The sequence below is a fragment of the Glandiceps talaboti genome, chromosome 18 (assembly GCF_964340395.1).
Source record: "Glandiceps talaboti chromosome 18, keGlaTala1.1, whole genome shotgun sequence".
NCBI lineage: Eukaryota > Metazoa > Hemichordata > Enteropneusta > Spengelidae > Glandiceps > Glandiceps talaboti.
This window is the reverse complement of record NC_135566.1, coordinates 967,582-986,234: the sequence shown is the minus strand read 5'-3', so window position 1 is coordinate 986,234 and position 18,653 is coordinate 967,582. Positions and strand designations below refer to the sequence as shown.

General features: G+C 34.0%; 2 protein-coding genes across 3 annotated transcripts; both read right to left on the bottom strand.

Moving 5' to 3' along the window:
- Nucleotides 1-306: 306 nt before the first annotated feature.
- On the bottom strand, nt 307-4,751 carry LOC144449117 (intraflagellar transport protein 22 homolog). The gene is made up of 5 exons (XM_078139577.1): nt 4,672-4,751; nt 4,230-4,312; nt 3,507-3,596; nt 2,763-2,861; nt 307-2,147 (listed from the first exon to the last, which is right to left on the bottom strand). Exons 1-5 carry the CDS (start codon nt 4,708-4,710, stop codon nt 1,898-1,900), a joined length of 561 nt encoding a protein of 186 aa, XP_077995703.1. The 5' UTR covers nt 4,711-4,751; the 3' UTR covers nt 307-1,897.
- A 915-nt stretch (nt 4,752-5,666) lies between these two features.
- LOC144449118 (leucine-rich repeat-containing protein 43-like) lies at nt 5,667-18,627 on the bottom strand. Of its 2 annotated transcripts, none has more exons than XM_078139578.1 (15): nt 18,475-18,627; nt 18,184-18,238; nt 17,271-17,464; nt 16,710-16,820; nt 15,351-15,481; nt 14,990-15,110; nt 14,240-14,357; nt 13,499-13,575; nt 12,773-12,919; nt 12,050-12,206; nt 9,672-9,922; nt 9,199-9,306; nt 8,446-8,664; nt 7,395-7,485; nt 5,667-6,921 (listed from the first exon to the last, which is right to left on the bottom strand). In XM_078139578.1, the coding sequence occupies exons 1-15, from the start codon at nt 18,568-18,570 to the stop codon at nt 6,686-6,688; spliced, it is 2,112 nt and encodes a 703-aa protein (XP_077995704.1). In that variant the 5' UTR covers nt 18,571-18,627; the 3' UTR covers nt 5,667-6,685. The 2 variants fall into 2 exon arrangements, with proteins under 2 accessions (XP_077995704.1, XP_077995705.1); XM_078139579.1 differs by having other exon boundaries at nt 9,672-9,823.
- Nucleotides 18,628-18,653: the final 26 nt, after the last annotated feature.

The following is an 18,653-nucleotide window of genomic DNA, read 5'->3' as shown; positions in this document are numbered from 1 at the left end:
CGCACACACACACGCACACACACACACACACACACACACACACAAACAAATACATACATACACACACACGCAAACAAAAAAACATCAATCAAACCGTCACTTTGAACAGTTGTCAAACCAAGCGATCAATGGCATTTACTTCCAAAACAACTCCACTCCCTTTCCTAAATAATGGTTAATTTTCGATATCGAGGAACTGTTCGTGTTTCATATCAACATGTCATTTAACCATCAATAAAATGAGTCCGCAATTTTTAAGCATATTGATTCCATTTTCAATATTTATCAAAACATTTCGTATACACCATATCTTAAATTATTACATACATTTTAAAAAATGAACACGTCATATATGAGAATGTTCTATCATGTGGCTGGAACCTACACTTGCTCATGCGGCCTAAAACATTGTTTGGTTCCGGTTATCCGACTCCCACCTACTTTTTCACTACAGACCATAAACATTTTTTAGGTATTCGAGAAAAAAAATAATATGATGGGATTTCAGAACCAGCGAAAGACGTCGTTGTTTGATGGGATTTCAGAGCTAGCTAAAGACGTCGTTGTTTGATGGGATTTCAGAGCTAGCTAAAGACGTCGTTGTTTAGATGACTGGCCAGGTATGCGGTGCACGAGATCTCACTCTACGAGATAACAAGACTTATTCGTCAAAATCTATTATTTTTATTACACTTATTGTGCACTAGCATCTGCTTGAACTTGTAAAACGACTGGTGACTGAAAACACCATGAATGTATGGCTGTACTGAGTTCAAGCACTGAGAAGGCAAAATAAATTTTGGTGTCAAAATGTGCAGGGTCAAACACTTGGTCGAATATTACAATTTTTTTGGAATTTATTTTTCATAGCACTGTACCATCATTTCAAAGCCCCTTTCTTCTACATTCTGTGTTGACATATTTTACATTTCAAAAAGTGTCACAGGCAAATAAATTAAATCAAGCTTGATAATAAAAAACAGACTTTTATATATCCAATAATACCATGACTTTTACTACCATAAGTAATCAATCAATTTATACATTAGCTCGAATGTCATTTCTTTGTTCTACAATTCAACTATTTATACAGTCCTCAGTTATGCGAACATTGCATTCTATGATATGCTGCCTACCTATCTTAAACACGATCTAAACCGTCCTAGGAACATATGCAGAAAATTAGTTAATAATGAATTCTATGAACAATCTGATAACTCTACATTGTATAAACTCGACTGCTACAAAAATTATCAAAGATCCAACACATCCACTACATACAGAATATGAATATCTACCAAGTGGTGGTCGCCTCAGAGTACCACGTGCACGTACAAACAGATTTAAGTATAGCTTTGTTCCAAGATCTATTCATCTCATAAATAACATGTAACCGCTACTGTCTGTATGTATTTATATGTATTGTAATCCTAACTTTACTTTTCATGGATTATGTATTTAAGTTAATGTAAACTGTGTGGATATGTAGTTTGTCTATTTTCTGTCAATGCAACGAAAATTTCATGATCGACATGACGAATAAAGTTATTATTATTATTATTATATACAGTGATGCAGTCATATAGAAGCCAAGTATCCAATAGACTTTTCCATCCTATTATCTTCCTCAAGGTACTAGTTTACCTAAGAAGTATAGAATTTATCAAGTCTTTAATATGTGAAACTGACTCCATTTTAAACGAAAGTATATTACAGTTATAACTCAAGAGGGCGCACATAATAGGAAAAGTCCCTAACTGTCATGATGAAAACATGGTACACGTTATGGACAAATTGTTTTTGACTGGATGTTGCTGGTGAAAGTTTTACACCAGTCTATCATAGGAACGGGTCTAGAGGGCGCCACCTGTCAGAAAGGTCTGATGAATAATAGTATCTAATTGATTATGCTGAGTTCTTCTTGTTCACGTTTGTCGGACAATTGTGTGAACAGCTTTGACAGATAATTGCCAAAGTCTCTCCTCACTCCATCTGCATCATCTTCCAGATTTGAGTGTACATGCATGACCTTTGACATGGATGAGGACAGCTGTACTGTATTCTGATTGGATGTGGATGGTTTGTGGTGTGCAAATACAATACATTGAGAGTCACGGATGCCTAGGTTGGATACAAATGTATTATACCTGAAATAAATAAGATTAGAATCAAATTAGAATAATTTTTGGTGCTCATTCTGTTGTGTTATTCTACATATCTGTATATTTTGTTGTTTTTGTAGCTTAACGTGTGTTTTTTTTTCACGTCTAATATAGTTCTGTCTATTTTCATATATTTTTTGTTCTCACTCTCTTAGGGAAGTATGTGAAAGGTTTAAAACAGAACTTGGAAATATATTATCCAAATTAATCAGAATAAAAACAATTTCAGGAAATAAAGGTATTTTCATAAACTTTGGTTTCTGGAAAGTCATTTCATGATTTAACATTACATTAATTTTGCATGATTGCCAAGAAACGCCAAATTAAAGGTCATTTTCACCTCTATTATTCTCATTATGGTTTCATGGCACTTAACAGATATACATATTTATTAGATGCATCTAAATACAACTCTCAAGCAATGGATTGATATTGTTAGATGTGTGATGTCCAAGATAATAGTCACTGGTCCTATAACTGATAACTATAAATTCTTAGTTTGAAAAATGTTTATATAATAATCAATTATAGAGTAAGAGTAGGGAAAGTTGTTTGAATTAATAGGGTTGACCTTTGACATGAGTGATGTCATTGTCTTACCACATATCTAGTTGTTTGTCATGATTTGATTGGTCAGGATTATAGACAAGTACAACACCACTGGTATCTTTCATAAAGGCTGACCAACATGTCTCAAATCTACAAATTTAGGAATAAAAAAATATGATTAGTTATAGGTGTCACTGAATATTGATTATCATTTCCCAGCACACAATCACTATTGTATGAATAACTGACTTGTTGGTCACAATACTTCTATGATAGTTTGATGAAATGTAAAAGAAGTAAAAACAAAGACAGACAAACACAATATACAGACTACTATTCTATGTATCAGACAAACACAATACATAGACTGTACTGTTCTATGTGAAGCAGACAAACACTATATACAGACTGTACTGTATAAATTCAACTTAAAGTCTGAAAATGTATGGTTACCCTGGATTGTTAAAAAATAATCATTTACCAAAGATACTTTGCAAAGAAAATTTACTCAGCAATAGAAACAGATTCTCACCATCTTATCTTTCTGAATGTAAAATAATGATTAGGGTCGGTGGCTTAAATTGGGGTCAGTAAGGTTATAGAAACACACAGTTGTTTTTTATTTGACCTTAGTGTAAATATTAAATTGTAGCTACATTTACAAACTGTACAAAACAACAAGTTGACTGTCTATGTGTAAAAGTGATTGGTAAAACACTCACTAACTGCTGTTGATAGAGCCATAGTCCCTCCACCAACTATGACAGAGCTAACATAACAATAGAAGGAACTTACTTTTGATTTCCACTACAATCCCAAAGTTCAACTTCTGCTGTGACTGACCTACCAGCAACATTCAGACCATTGCTTTCAAATTCTAAAATTCTGCAAAGTTAATATACAAAATGTTCATTTGGCAAGTATCAAGCTGTAGACTAACAGTATAGTAGTAGTGACACAGGGTTAATATCACTCCTTTGGTTTATTCATGGAGGTAGAAACACAGTCCTTCCAATACCATCAATGTATCATGGTTTATTACAGGGGGAACACACTGGGTAATGTATCAACTGCTGGTCAAATGTCTTTTAGAAATTACTTTTCTTTAGCTTATTCTTATTCTTTATTGGAATCCAATCAGCTTTCTACAAAGTAGTGGCTGTTTTTCATGGAGCCATAATAATATCTTTAAAAAATACATAAAACTCAAAGTAATAAGTAACTCGATGAATATACAAAAAAAACAGAGTAGTACTGAGTACAAAGTCGTGTACTGACTCTAAAGAGTTAAAACGTGTACACAATTTTTGGCTGATGATAGCTTAACAACTATGAATTTCGCAGTATGGTGATAATATCAGATCGAGTCCCGTACTGTGGCACATAGTCTGTCAGCAGAACTATATCTACCAATGTCATGGCAATGGAGGCATGCCGTGTTATCTCGCCATTGAGTCCATGAGCTATAGTAAGTATGATTGAAAACAATGTATGATTGACACTCGCAAGTCCACCTACCTTACTCCTTGTGTCGGGTGGTATTCCCCTCCTGAAGTCTCGGTAGCATCAGCTAAGAAGTTACTGATGGTTGTCTTGCCAGACTTAGAAAAATAACAACAATGTCAGAGTTTATTCGACTCCAAAAATGATCGAGGGAATAGCACTGAATATCAAGATGAATAACTGTACTATTAATGAAATTATTGAAAATTGAACTACATTTAATCCATTACCAAAGTATTTCCACTGGATTGTACATTACATCAACAGGTCGACAGTTGCGAGACCCTCGACTACTGTTTCTAAGCACATGTAAACAATGTTGGACGCTGCCATTTTGACATTCGATTTTACTAGCGACTAACATTGTCCATAGCTCTTATTACCGGATTCAAAGCCCTATAAAGCTTTCAAATGTTCTGAACAAGTAACATTTCGATAAATATACATTCTGACTTACCTCACAGGGCCCAAGAACTAGAATTTTCGCCTTATACATCACGACGTCCGATTCAGTACATTTAGAAGAACGCCGGTATTTGGGTTAGCGCCCTCAATGTAGAATTTCTGCTAACTTTTGAACTTATGACCCTTTGTTAGCCCGCCATCATGAGATTTAGAAATATATTGAATCGGACTTTTGTTTTCATTTTTTATTGCAGAGCAATTTTATGAGGTGTGGAATAATGTATGGCATGGTTATGGCAATCGACCCCATTCTTTCAATATCAAATGATTTTCACTTCATTTGCATTCAAGAATATACATATACATTTATATGTAGACACATGATACACACAAGCTTGTACCACAGTAGGGGGCTCAGGCTTTATATAATAGTTGGCTATGTTTTATGAAAACACATAAAACAAACAAGAAAAAAAAAAAACCTGAAAAAAAACCCCATAACACAAACATGAATGACAGAGTAATTACAAATCAGTTAAGATCCTTCTTTGTTTAAATTTCATCTTGGATATTAGGTTTTAACAGTTTTTAAGGTCTCTCTGTTTTATGTCGGACATTTTTACAGTTTAACCCTTCCTGATGCTTTTTCTTTTTTTAGTGCTGTAAAGCGCATTGAGGCTGTTGCATAATGCGCTGATAAGAATGTATTATTAAAACAATATAGGGTATGTCCACAGTGACCATTTCACATACATTAGGGAAACATATTGTAATTCTTGTTGCATAGAAAAGTTGTTGATATTTAGTTGTAATTACTGTCGTTTGTCAGTATTTATATGTTGTTGTTGTTTGTTTATTTTGACACACATGGTATATGGTATGGTAAATATCATATACATGTATTTTGAAGTCTGTATACTTGTCAAATAAAATGTGTGCCTGAAAAAACAGATCAAAACAATTTGATTCATTTTTCAATTGACAAAATGTTTAATAATTTCTTAATATACAGAAACATTTAAATAATACACAATTTATTTGTACACTTGTAAGATATATGCCTTACTCCTATCATTGAACAATGTTGACTAGTGCTGTTAATGTGTTGTTTGTACAAAGTGATAGTGAGACTATATATTATATGATTTGAATAAAGTAAACAAATCCCATTGAGATTCGATGCAGGTGTCAGTGAGTAAAAGACAAACGCAACACTCTCCTATAAGCCAGAGACCACCATGTGTTTTGATTGAATGTACAGGAAAATTTGCATAGATTCTCACACCCTGTCACTAATCTAAAGCAAGATTGTTGTTTCTACATGTTTCTGGGAAGCCATATTGTCAAGGAGCAAATTCAAATCTTTTCATGAAAAGATTTTCTCCACAAAATGAAAAAATCTAAACAACAAAGGTAGCAAACAGAAACAGAAATCAAATATATACATAAGATAATTAAAACTGATGATCAAGCTTTGTTTTTTATGAAATACACAATTCAATTAAACACTGTATATGTAATATACCATACACACACAAGATAACAATGTACAACTTCCTGTGGTCAAAATATCAAGAAACACCCTGAGGTAAGAATTGGATAGATACTAGCCTATCTGTACACACTTAGGCACACAGCTTCCTATTGTCATGCCTACCACAGGTTGGACGGACCTTTTCTTTAATTTGTATATCACAGACAGTATGAATATATGGACATGATTTAATACAGTGTCTTGAATAATTACAAAAATACAACATTCTTGGTATGATAAAAGTAGATATATTTACATCAAAGTCAAAGTTTCCAGAGGGAAAACAATTCAGTATGAACAATTCTACAGTTTAATCATATTAGGTATCGGTTAAAAAAAAAACGTGACAGGTTGCAATCACAATAACTACAGCATGTCTTTTTTTGTTACAACCATTTTCTAAATTTTGATGGCCCATCTTTGAGCTGTTTTCAGTCACTTTAATACATGTACTTGCTACCTCTTCACATTTCTATTGTATCAATACTTGCTACCCTTTCGCATTACTGTTGTTAGATTGTAAATTAGATTTTTATGGTTGTGTTTCATCAGTTGGTTGTTCATTTCGTTCAGGCTTTGGTTTGACAAGTGCATCTGATGCTGCTTCCCAGTGATGTAGTTCAATTTCAATCTGTACAGTCAAGGGAGGTTTCTCTACTGGTTTATCTTCTCCTTCTAAATCTTCACTTTTTACAGACTTAGCTGATCCACCTTTCTTGTGTTTAGCATCTTTCTTGTCTGTCTTGTCTTTGCTGGCCTTTTTGTCAGCTGTTTGCAAAGAGTGAGATACAAAGTGAGATACAAACAAGTCATCACCCCTAACACATGTACATGGTATCACCTAAACTTACTGTTTTGAACATAAAGGCAAAGTGAGATACAAACAAGTCTTTGTAAGAGACACACTCCAACAACATGTGTACATAAAGACATTTGCTCTTTGGGAGACAGAAAGAGAAAGTCAGCTAAAAACAAGTCTTTGTAGAAGACAAAGACCCAACAACACACGTATATAAAGGTACCGTATTTAGTGTTTGAGAGACAAAGTCAGAAAATATCAAATAAACACTTGTGACAGAACACTACAAATAGCACTTATATAAAATTCCGATAAATAACATAAATTGACCAAAAACCCATTTATTAGAATTGTAAGATGTGTTAAAACAAGAAACACAGTCCAGTCAATTCAATCAATAAAATAATTAATTTGTAAGTAAGTATTAGTGTCACACACAAACCTTTGGACTTGCCTTTATCCTTTTCAGTTTTAGCATCTTTTGCTTTCTTGGTTTTGGGTGTTTCACCTCTCTCTTTCTTCTTCTTTTTATCCTAGTGGAAAAGATTTTTTTATTTAATCAGACAAAATGAAGAATTTTATGAGAGATATTATAAATCAAGCGGCATTATTGCAAGTAGCAGTAAATGCATACAAGGATTCTATACAGACCATTATACAGAACTTAGGTTCAACCCAGACCCCTATGATGCTTTAAAACAACTGATGGGTGGGTCTGTGCATACATGTGTGTTTGTGTTTGTTTGTGCATACATGTGTGTTTGTGTTTGTGTTTGTTTGTGTGTGCGCGTGCGCGTATGCATGTGTGTGTGTGTGGGTGTGTGTGTGACACGTACATGTTAGTTTGTGTTTGTATGTTATGTTGCGTGTGTGTGTGTGTGTGTTTGCATGTGTGCGATGCGTACATGTGTTAGTTTGTGTGTATGTTATGTTATGTGTATGTGTTTGCATGCATGTGTGTGACATGTACATGTGTTAGTTTGTGTTTGTATGTTATATTATGTTACTGTTATATATATGTGTGTGTGTGTATGTGTGTGTTTGTGTGTGTGTGTGTGTGTGTGTCTGTGTGTCTGTGTGCCTGTGTGTGTATAGAGTGTTTTGTGCAATAAAATGTATGAAAATCTAAAAACAGCAATAGTATGTTGTGTTCCAGAATTTGACAATGTACTGTGACAAATATTCATTTGTGTACATTTTCATTTCTATTTAATAATTAACAATAATCTACAAGTTAAAGTAGGTTCAGATCATGAGAAATAGTTTCAGGGCAAACTGTAATGTCTAGCAACAATTATGCAAATTTGTGTAATATTTGAAGACTTTGAATTCTCTTGAAAATCTAGACTTCAAGACCACTAGGTTTCTAAAGCCAGAGCCTGGTGCAATACAAAGGCATCACACCTATCCATCAATTCCATCCTAGAGGATAATTGTAGCATCCCCCATCTAGTGGGTGATCACACTAAATCCACCCTTGCAGGTGATCTCACCTTTTTACCCATACTAGCAGTCTCATCATTGTTATCATCATCTTTGTCTTCTATCCCTCGACAAACAAACGTTTCTTCCAGGTAATATTCTCCTTCTATGAAATCATCCAGATCTAGTTTAAAAGTCCCAAATACTGTCACTTCTGGTGGTAAACTCTGCATCTCAATGTCTGGTTCTCCTTTCTTTTTCTTTTTACCATCTTTAGCATCTTTACCACCCTGAAATGTTAAATTTTGTATAAAAAATAAGTAACAAATTTCAAAAAGAAGTTTTTTGATTACTTTATTCTGGTGGAATGTGTAACCATAGTACTCTATATGATAGAGGGACTGTGGTATGACATATTACTCTAGGATCAGGACCACACCATATCATGTCAATTCAAGTGGAATGCATAACATATACTCTAGCAACACATGCCAGTGAGGGTCCTGGGGTCATTCAAGTCTTTTCACAATCCAAAGAATCTCCTCATTTCCTATCTATTCCTGTCATATAGTTTCAAGAATTCATACATTGGTTAATATGTGTAATTCAAGAAACACAATTTTTTGACTTGGATTCCATTTTTTTTTTACATCCGAATGAAGTTTGAGTGGGTATTTTTCTGGCCCTTTGGTATAAGGGAAAATTACTTGGGATGGTGGGTAAGACATCTATACATAATTCTCTCAGGTACTAGGCACCTAGCAGGTCATACAATCATACTGTTCATGAGATATCCACACAGTGATTTTATTTCTAGATATTACCTTGTCCTTTCCTTTATCCTTGCCATCTTTTCCCTTTCCTTTATCTTTAGGATCTCTTTCACTTTTCTGTTTACTACTGCCTTCTTCTTCAGCTGGGTAAGACAGGACCTGTTAACATCACATTCAAAATAAGTTAACATTTTTGTCTTCCTGGCTGCAGTATTATGAACACACGGAAACAAAATATGTCACTTTATTTTTGAAAATAATTGTATTTTGGGGACTGACATGTATTCATGAAAATGTTGGGAAGTGTCGAGACACTGACCCAGGATTGAAAATTACCCCTTTAAAAGCAGTAATGTAAATGGCATGTACTGTATAAAAGTATAAAAGTGTGTTGGTAATCACACATTAGTGTTTTTATTCTGTGATTTAGGAGAAAAGGTAAAGCTATTGTTTTAAATGAATGCAAATTATCCAAAAGTTAACCATTTCTTGTTTACGAAAACAGACAACTTTATTTGATTCACCTTGTCTTCTTTAACAGCAAGACCCATTCCTTTCCTAAAGTACTCCTTCAGAGCTGGCAGATCATCAATAGTTATTTCATATGAGTAGTTGAATTCAATGCCTTCCTCTGTCCAGGGCAATCCTTCAGTTCTGACTGGCACTAGTTGTAATCCTACAGGGTTCATAGTGGTTTCAGATTTGATTGAAGGACTAGGTGCTATTGACTGCTCCAATGGTTCATCCATAGCAGTCACAAAAGTACCACTAGGGTCTTTGTTATAGTTTAACAGTGTCAAAACACAGATACAGGGTACATGCAGTTGACAAAGATATTGGTAGAGATGGTAGAGATCATATATACACAGTATGGCATGCAGCATTCACCAAGACACAGTAGAAGACAGAATGAAACGAAAAAACAAGAAACAAGAAAAAAACACAATTACAACACCTAACACTACAACGTTTAAAATGATGCATCACATCCAAGTATCTCTATATCAAAATCTTCATTTTTCTTATTTTGGGGTGGGGTAGGGGTGGGGAAAGGATGGGGTGGGGGTGGGGGTGAGGTGGGGTGGTATATGAGTTTTATTATCACAAAACTTGCAAAAGAGAACTTTTGCATTTGACTTGTGGGAAGTCATTTCTCAATTTTCCAGGTTTTATAAGTAATAATGTTTAGGAATTTTATCCAAATTTGAAATTCTCATAAATTTAATTGCTGAAAGTTTAATGGGAGGAATAATGGTGACAAAAATGATGATGGCTCTAAAAGAATAGTCAGAATATCAGATCTTGAAATGTTGAGAAATATTACGTAATGAAATGACTCCAACGTTTTAAATGTATCTATGTCAATGTACACTGTTGCTGAACCATAAAGAATTTCTTGTTATTTTTTATACGGCAAATATCATAAATCTGCAACATCAGTAAACATAGTATAGAGTGGATGTAAAATGTATGGAAACACTTTAGAATGATGCTTTCAACTAATATATTAAGAACATATGTACAACCACTGAAAAGTAAAATTACTACTCACAATACACAATAGTTAACTAGCTACAATACACAATAGTTAACAACCCACAACACACAATAGTTAACTAGCTACAATACACAATACACAATAGTTAACTAGCTACAATACACAATAGTTAACTAGCTACAATACACAATAGTTAACAACCCACAATACACAATACACAATAGTTAACTAGCTACAATACACAATGCACAATAATTAACTAGCTACAATACACAATAGTTAACTAGCTACAATACACAATGCACAATAGTTAACTAGCTACAATACACAATAGTTAACTAGCTACAATACACAATGCACAATAGTTAACTAGCTACAATACACAATGCACAATAGTTAACTAGCTACAATACACAATAGTTAACTAGCTACAATACACAATACACAATAGTTAACTAGCTACAATACACAATGCACAATAGTTAACTAGCTACAATACACAATGCACAATAGTTAACTAGCTACAATACACAATACACAATAGTTAACTAGCTACAATACACAATGCACAATAGTTAACTAGCTACAATACACAATGCACAATAGTTAACTAGCTACAATACACAATGCACAATAGTTAACTAGCTACAATACACAATGCACAATAGTTAACTAGCTACAATACACAATAGTTAACTAGCTACAATACACAATACACAATAGTTAACTAGCTACAATACACAATGCACAATAGTTAACTAGCTACAATACACAATGCACAATAGTTAACTAGCTACAATACACAATACACAATAGTTAACTAGCTACAATACACAATGCACAATAGTTAACTAGCTACAATACACAATGCACAATAGTTAACTAGCTACAATACACAATGCACAATAGTTAACTAGCTACAATACACAATAGTTAACTAGCTACAATACACAATGCACAATAGTTAACTAGCTACAATACACAATGCACAATAGTTAACTAGCTACAATACACAATAGTTAACAACCCACAATACATAGTTAACTAGCTATAATACACAATGGTTAACTAGCTACAATACACAATGGTTAACTAGCTACAATACATAGTTAACTAGCTACAATACACAATAGTTAACAACCCACAATACATAGTTAACTAGCTACAATACACAATGGTAAAATACCAGTAGAACCAAGCATACTCCAAGCAGACATGTACCAAATATACCATGTGTATACCAGTGTATACCAGTAATGAGTATACCAAGTATACCAAAACTAAGTAATCTAAGCATACTGGCCAGTACCTAGTATACCACATGTATACAGTGCAGAATATACACAAGATATATTGGTACTAACTGTATGTCACGTGTGTATGTAAAGCCACATAAAAACTCACCTAGTTTAGGTGTTTCTGTTTGCCTTCCATCACTACCCTGTACTGGTGTCCCTCGTATACTTTCATCCCAATCCACTGTTGGTATATCGTCTAACTGATGTGTAGTTGTTGGTGTAGTCACTTCTTGTAGGTTACCCACAGGTGTTGGTGATGCATTCTATATATAGTTCAAAATACATTTATGTATTGTAAACTAGAAAGCATAGAGCTACTATATATTGTCAATTGTGTGTGGTATATGCAGTGCATATCTACAGAATCTATTTGTTCACTTTCATGCTGTTAGTTGAACCACTGTGTAGTCATTGAATGAATCTCAGCTATCTTATTTCATGCTGTTAGTTGAACCACTGTGTAGTCATTGAATGAATCTCAGCTATCTTATTTCATGTTGTTAGTTCAACCATTGTGTAGTCATTGAATGAATCTCAGCTCTCTTATTTGCCTCTGTTCATTTATTGTGTAACTTGTATTCATACAAAAAAATTCTTGCGTTCATTTGTTAAATCTGTCATTACTGCCTTTACTCAGCTATTTACTAGCCTGTGTTGTTGTGTATACGTCATGTATGCTACCAATTACAAAATGGTATAAATAAAGTTATATTTACTTGCATATTGAACTGATTACACCCCTCTAGAAATATTTGAGAACTCATCTAATATTTGTGAATATTCACGTTCCATAGTAAACACAGTATTTAACCTTTCAAAGTAAACTCACCTCATCTTTAAGGGCAACGGAATCTGCCTCTGTTTTGAGTCCAGTGTGTGGTGGACTGGGTGGTTTGGGAATTGCACTTTCTAAGAAATCATATTCTACGTAATACTTTCTGTCAATAACAGGGTATTCTGGTTGCTCATCAGGATTCTATCAGAAAAGAGAAAACAAAATATTTACCACGATGTAATTTTTATTTTATAATTTGTACATTATACTGTTCAACATTAAATTAGAAACAATACAGTTACACTGTTTTCTTTTTGAAAGGATGATACTCTGATAATTGTAGTTGGAATGCTTTTCATAATGTGTTCATATTTGATCTATGTACATTATATATTAATGTACTAACAGAAGTATGTATGGTTGCCTAGTAACCAAGCCCCATCAACATCCCCCAAATATGGTAGTTGTTGACAAACAAGTAATTAGGTCTGTACTTGATTTATGGCTGTTTACATATGGACATCAAGCCAGAGTATATAGTATAGCTAATGACTAATAGAGAGTTAATCCACTGAACTAATCTGGTGTATTTTTCAACTAGTAAAATACTGTGAAAAGTGAAATCACTTCAGGCTTTAAGGGTTCTTGTAAGGGAAAGTTTCAAAGTCTAAAATAAAAATTTAGAAATATGATCTGATGAGTTTTCTAATTTCTGGACTACTAACATGGATTTATTAACTCTCTCACCTGTCTGAATAGAAACATACTGAACTCTCTTACCTGTAATTCTTCTGGCATTGCTACACCTTTTACAATTTGAATATGAACTGTGAGTCTTGCTTCATCTAATATGAACTCTACAGATGGTAAAACAGTAAGGAAATTGTATAACAAAATTAATGGTAACATCAACAGATATATTTCATCTATGTTAAGGCATATTACAGAAAAAGACCTTGTTATTACTTTGAAATTATACTCCTCCAGCTGTGACACTGAAATCACAAAGGATTACATATTAATACCCTAATATCGGTGTTTACATCTGATGATCAGCTGGTGACCTGTCTGACATGAAGAGTACAGATAATAAGAGATGTAAATGTCCATGTTGGGCAGGGCTGTAATATTTTCTAACTGACTGGTATGTTGAGTGAGTATTTTATTTTATTACTATTATTATTGACTTTATTTAATCTCGATAAAGTGTTGAGCCATGTTCATGGTGGGTTCTTCTTACAAAATGTCGAGTAAAGTAAAATGTGAAATGTATGACGGTTATTGCAATTACAGTTAACATCACGTCAGATCACTGAAATTTAAGAATATCTTGCAAGAGTATAAATTTGGCTGAGATTTTTGACTGGCAATATACACTATCCCAGGTAACACTGACTATTGATATACTGTACTGTGCAGATAGATAGATGTATGTTATGGTTTCTTGGTGGAAGCATTACTTGCATTTTACAATCTTGGAAGAAGAACTATGGGCTAAAATGAGAGTTGGAGATGGTTTACCTTTCCTTCTAGCTAGTCCTCTGAAATGATGTCGTTCATCAGCTGTTATCCTAAAATCATCCAGTATAGACAACTTTTTAAGACTATCAATTACAAAACCACGGTAACCTGGAATGAACTGAAACCAACAAAACAAAATCAAATTTATGCAAATTTTGCTAAATTAAATAATATATTGTTATCTTTACTTGTGAAAAACTTCATCAAAGATCTAAATTCACTTTAGTACAACTTGGTTTTAAAATATAGGAAACCAATTTTTTTTACCAGAATCTAACTTTTTACTGTTGGCATACAGCCAAAGATATCATAGTGTTATGATATGGAAACTAAAATGACCACGTCTTGAAAATCACAGGGCAGTGAGCAGACTAACCTTCCCTCACAAAGCTACAAATAATCTAATTGCTTTTTAAGATGATAAACTATTAGAATCATCATCATATTCTACAAAGAGAAGTGTGCCTGGTTCTTCCCTCATATCGATCGTTGCCAAGACAAACTGTCATAAATATGCACTTATTCCTTGGACAATTCCAGAATGGATCTCACACCATTATCCATCCAACATGCAAAGATAATATACAGATTCAAATCTGCCTTCACCGGCATCAATATTACTGATACATTGTGTTCACATGAATACTGATGAGAAGTAAAGGATGCCATCAGTATTAAGGTGACAATGTATTGGTAACCCTTGTTGGATGTTACACAGTATAGAAGTAGAGGTAGTTATTGCATACTTACCGCTAAGGGATTGCCAAGTAAAACTAGATTTCTTAATTTTGGTAATGTTATCAGTTTTCTGACAATGTCTAAAAGATCACACAGATCATTATGACTCAGATCAAGGGATAGCAGGTTAGGCCTGGAATGGAAGAACAAATAACACAAAGATGGATTATTAGTATACAGTCATACGCATACACTGATGAAGTCATACACATACACTGCATTCAACATTTGAGTGTCATTTACTTGTACATATTTTGATTTGATTTTCACCAGAAAATCAATAAATTCCTCCCATACTTTCATTTTTTTAGCTCTTAAAATGAACGTTCACAGTAACTATACATTGTATGTTCACAACAAAACATTCACTTACCAATAGGCATCTGTAATAAAATCTTCAATGGTAGACAATCTATTGAGCCCTAGACCTAAATGTAACAGAGGTGGTGGTTGGTCACATAGTGATGTAAGATCACTGATCTGATTGGCGCACAACTCAAGAACCTGGAAAATCAAAACATTGTGTGATTAGAACGATATTTAATATTTTTGAATGAGAATACAATCACAGTACCTATGTAACTCACACACAAAAAAGATGATGGCCACATTGTGAATTACATGAATTACATGGACCACATTGTGAATTACATGGACCACGTTGTGAATTACATGAATTACATGGACCACATTGTGAATTACATGGACCACATTGTGAATTACATGGACCACATTGTGAATTTATGAATTACATGGACCACATTGTGAATTACATGAATTACATGGACCACATTGTGAATTACATGGACCACATTGTGAATTACATGGACCACATTGTGAATTACATGAATTACATGGACCACATTGTGAATTACACGAATTACATGGACCACATTGTGAATTACATGAATTACATGGACCACATTGTGAATTACATGAATTACATGGACCACATTGTGAATTACATGAATTACACGGACCACATTGTGAATTACATGAATTACACGGACCACATTGTGAATTACATGCATTACATGGACCACATTGTGAATTACATGAAATACATGGACCACATTGTGAATGACATGGACCACATTGTGAATTACATGAATTACATGGACCACATTGCGAATTACATGAAATACATGGACCACATTGTGAATTACATGAATTACATGGACCACATTGTGAATTACATGAAATACATAGACCACATTGTGAATTATATTACTGTTGCAAGATGACGACCTAACAAATGCATGTCTGCATGAAACTTATCATTTATTGTTGAAATTTGGGGAGTCAGATTGTACTAAACCAAATGATTCAAAGTTTCCTTCTGATTTTAATTGTCATTTCTAAGTCCTTCTGACTGTTCAGGATAAACAGATGCAGTTATTTCATATAAAATTCTCTTCAAACGTGTGACACGTGTGTACTGAAAAATTGCCCTTGACAATCTATTACTGACCCCTGTCTTTTGTGTAGATCTTTGAGAGTAGAATGCATACAGCCCTGTAAAGTGTGCCAGAGTTCAAAGGGTCAACTGTTACAGTTATCCCATTTACTCCAATCCAGATAAAACGAAAACATTTATCCCATTGGGATAATTATCCAGATCTGAGGATATTCCTGACTGTATATACTGACCAGTGTGCCCTCTAAGCCAATTTGATGTACATGTACCACTGATGCACACAATTTCTAGTCCTTGATGAAAATTTCTCCTTACCTCTAATCTTGGAGGAAGATTTTGTGATTCTACACTTTCCAGGAAATTACAGCTCAGAGTTAATTCTTGTAGGTTTTTAAATTTCAACAAAGCTGGGTCCACTTTTGACACCTGGAAAAAATTGATAACTAGACTAACAAATCTGGGATGGCCATCTTTTAACAGCATTACATATAGACATATATAATGATTGATATTAATGTCTACACTGTATTTTGGATTTAATTATATAAATAAATTATATTATCCTTATACTTTTGTTTTTATGTTAATTGTTATGAAAATATTAAAATGACATACAGAAATCTTTTATCTTGTGATATTTTCTAAGTCATTACTTTTCATTTTAAAAAAGTTACATAAATATATAATGTGTGATTTGCAGTGTGTAGATACACATGGTATTTACAATTGTACTTTACACTTTCACTTTCTCTGCTGCATCTATCCTGCTCTTGAAATTATGACCACATAGAGCTCAGCATTTTATTGAACTTCCTGAGCTGCCATATAACGGCTGGTCCTACCAACTAAACTGAACTGAACATGGCACGCACATACCTTCTTATTAATGATTCTGAGTGTTTTAAAATGTTTATATATGAATTTATCATCCAGTAACCATGGTGATTTTATGGCAATGTCTCTCAATTCTTTGGCTTCATCACTCCAGCTGGTGTCTACATTGTATGGGGAGTGTTTGGATTTGTAGTATTCCTCTAGTGTTTCTTCTTGTTCTTGCTGAGCTCCATAATCTGTGTAAAACAAAGTCATGTACGTTTGTTGCTTAGCTCCATAATCTGTGTAAAACAAAGTCATGTAAGTTTCTTGCTGAGCTCCATAATCTGTGTAAAACAAAGTCATGTACGTTTGTTTGCTGAGCTCCATAATCTGTGTAAAACAAAGTCATGAAATTTCTTACTGAGCTCCATAATCTGTGTAAAACAAACTTTAAAGTCATGTAAGTTTTTTTTTCTGAGATCCATAATCTGTGTAAAACAAAGTCATGTAAGTTTCATCCTGAGCTCCATAATCTGTGTAACACAAAGTCATGTACGTTTCTTACTAAGCTCCACAATCTGTGTAAATAGCTACATCATGATTTACTACTAGTACTATAATTCAAATTTTGAAGCCAGATTGACTCACCATTAACTGTATGTAGTAAGTTACATATGTTATTGATCTTACACGTAAAGACAAAACTACTTTTAATTTAGCATGTTTTTTTTCTGTATGTACATGTACATGTAATTTAGTGACACTGTGTAGACAAGTAAAGTATGCAATGTATTTGTCAGGTAATAATTTATAATCGACATGCTCGGCAATCGCATGAAGTACACTAAAACAGTGGTAGTGACAGTCATTCAGATATACATAATCATGTGACATAACTTCATAAGTTACGAACGTCACATGGTCTGTGAAATTTTAATTTATAAAAAGAAAAAGAAAAAAAGTTTAAACTTACCCCTCAAAGTGATGGCGAAATGCGTTGCAGGTAAACTCTTATCTTTTGACGTTCTCTGTAAGAATGAAAGTATCGCTGATTATTTTGACATTTAATACCTTCATGCTCACGTACATGCAAGTTATCGTGGATCGCCCCCCCCCCCCCGACCGTCCACAAACACACACGCACGCGCGCGCACTCACACACACACACACACACACGTACATACATGTACATACATACATACATACATACACCAACAACGGCGTTTCACCCAACACGACAGAAAGGAATTAGATTACAACATACCCATGTGCCGACACCGCAAGGAAATTCATTCAAGCAGAGTGTTCTCAGCTGAGACTGAAAGGCAGAAAACGCTTCGACATCGTCAACAACTGCCATTATTTATAAATCCACGATGGGCCTATCTTCTTTGGAAACAGATTTGTTGTGGTGACAACGCCGCCATATTGGATTTATCCAAA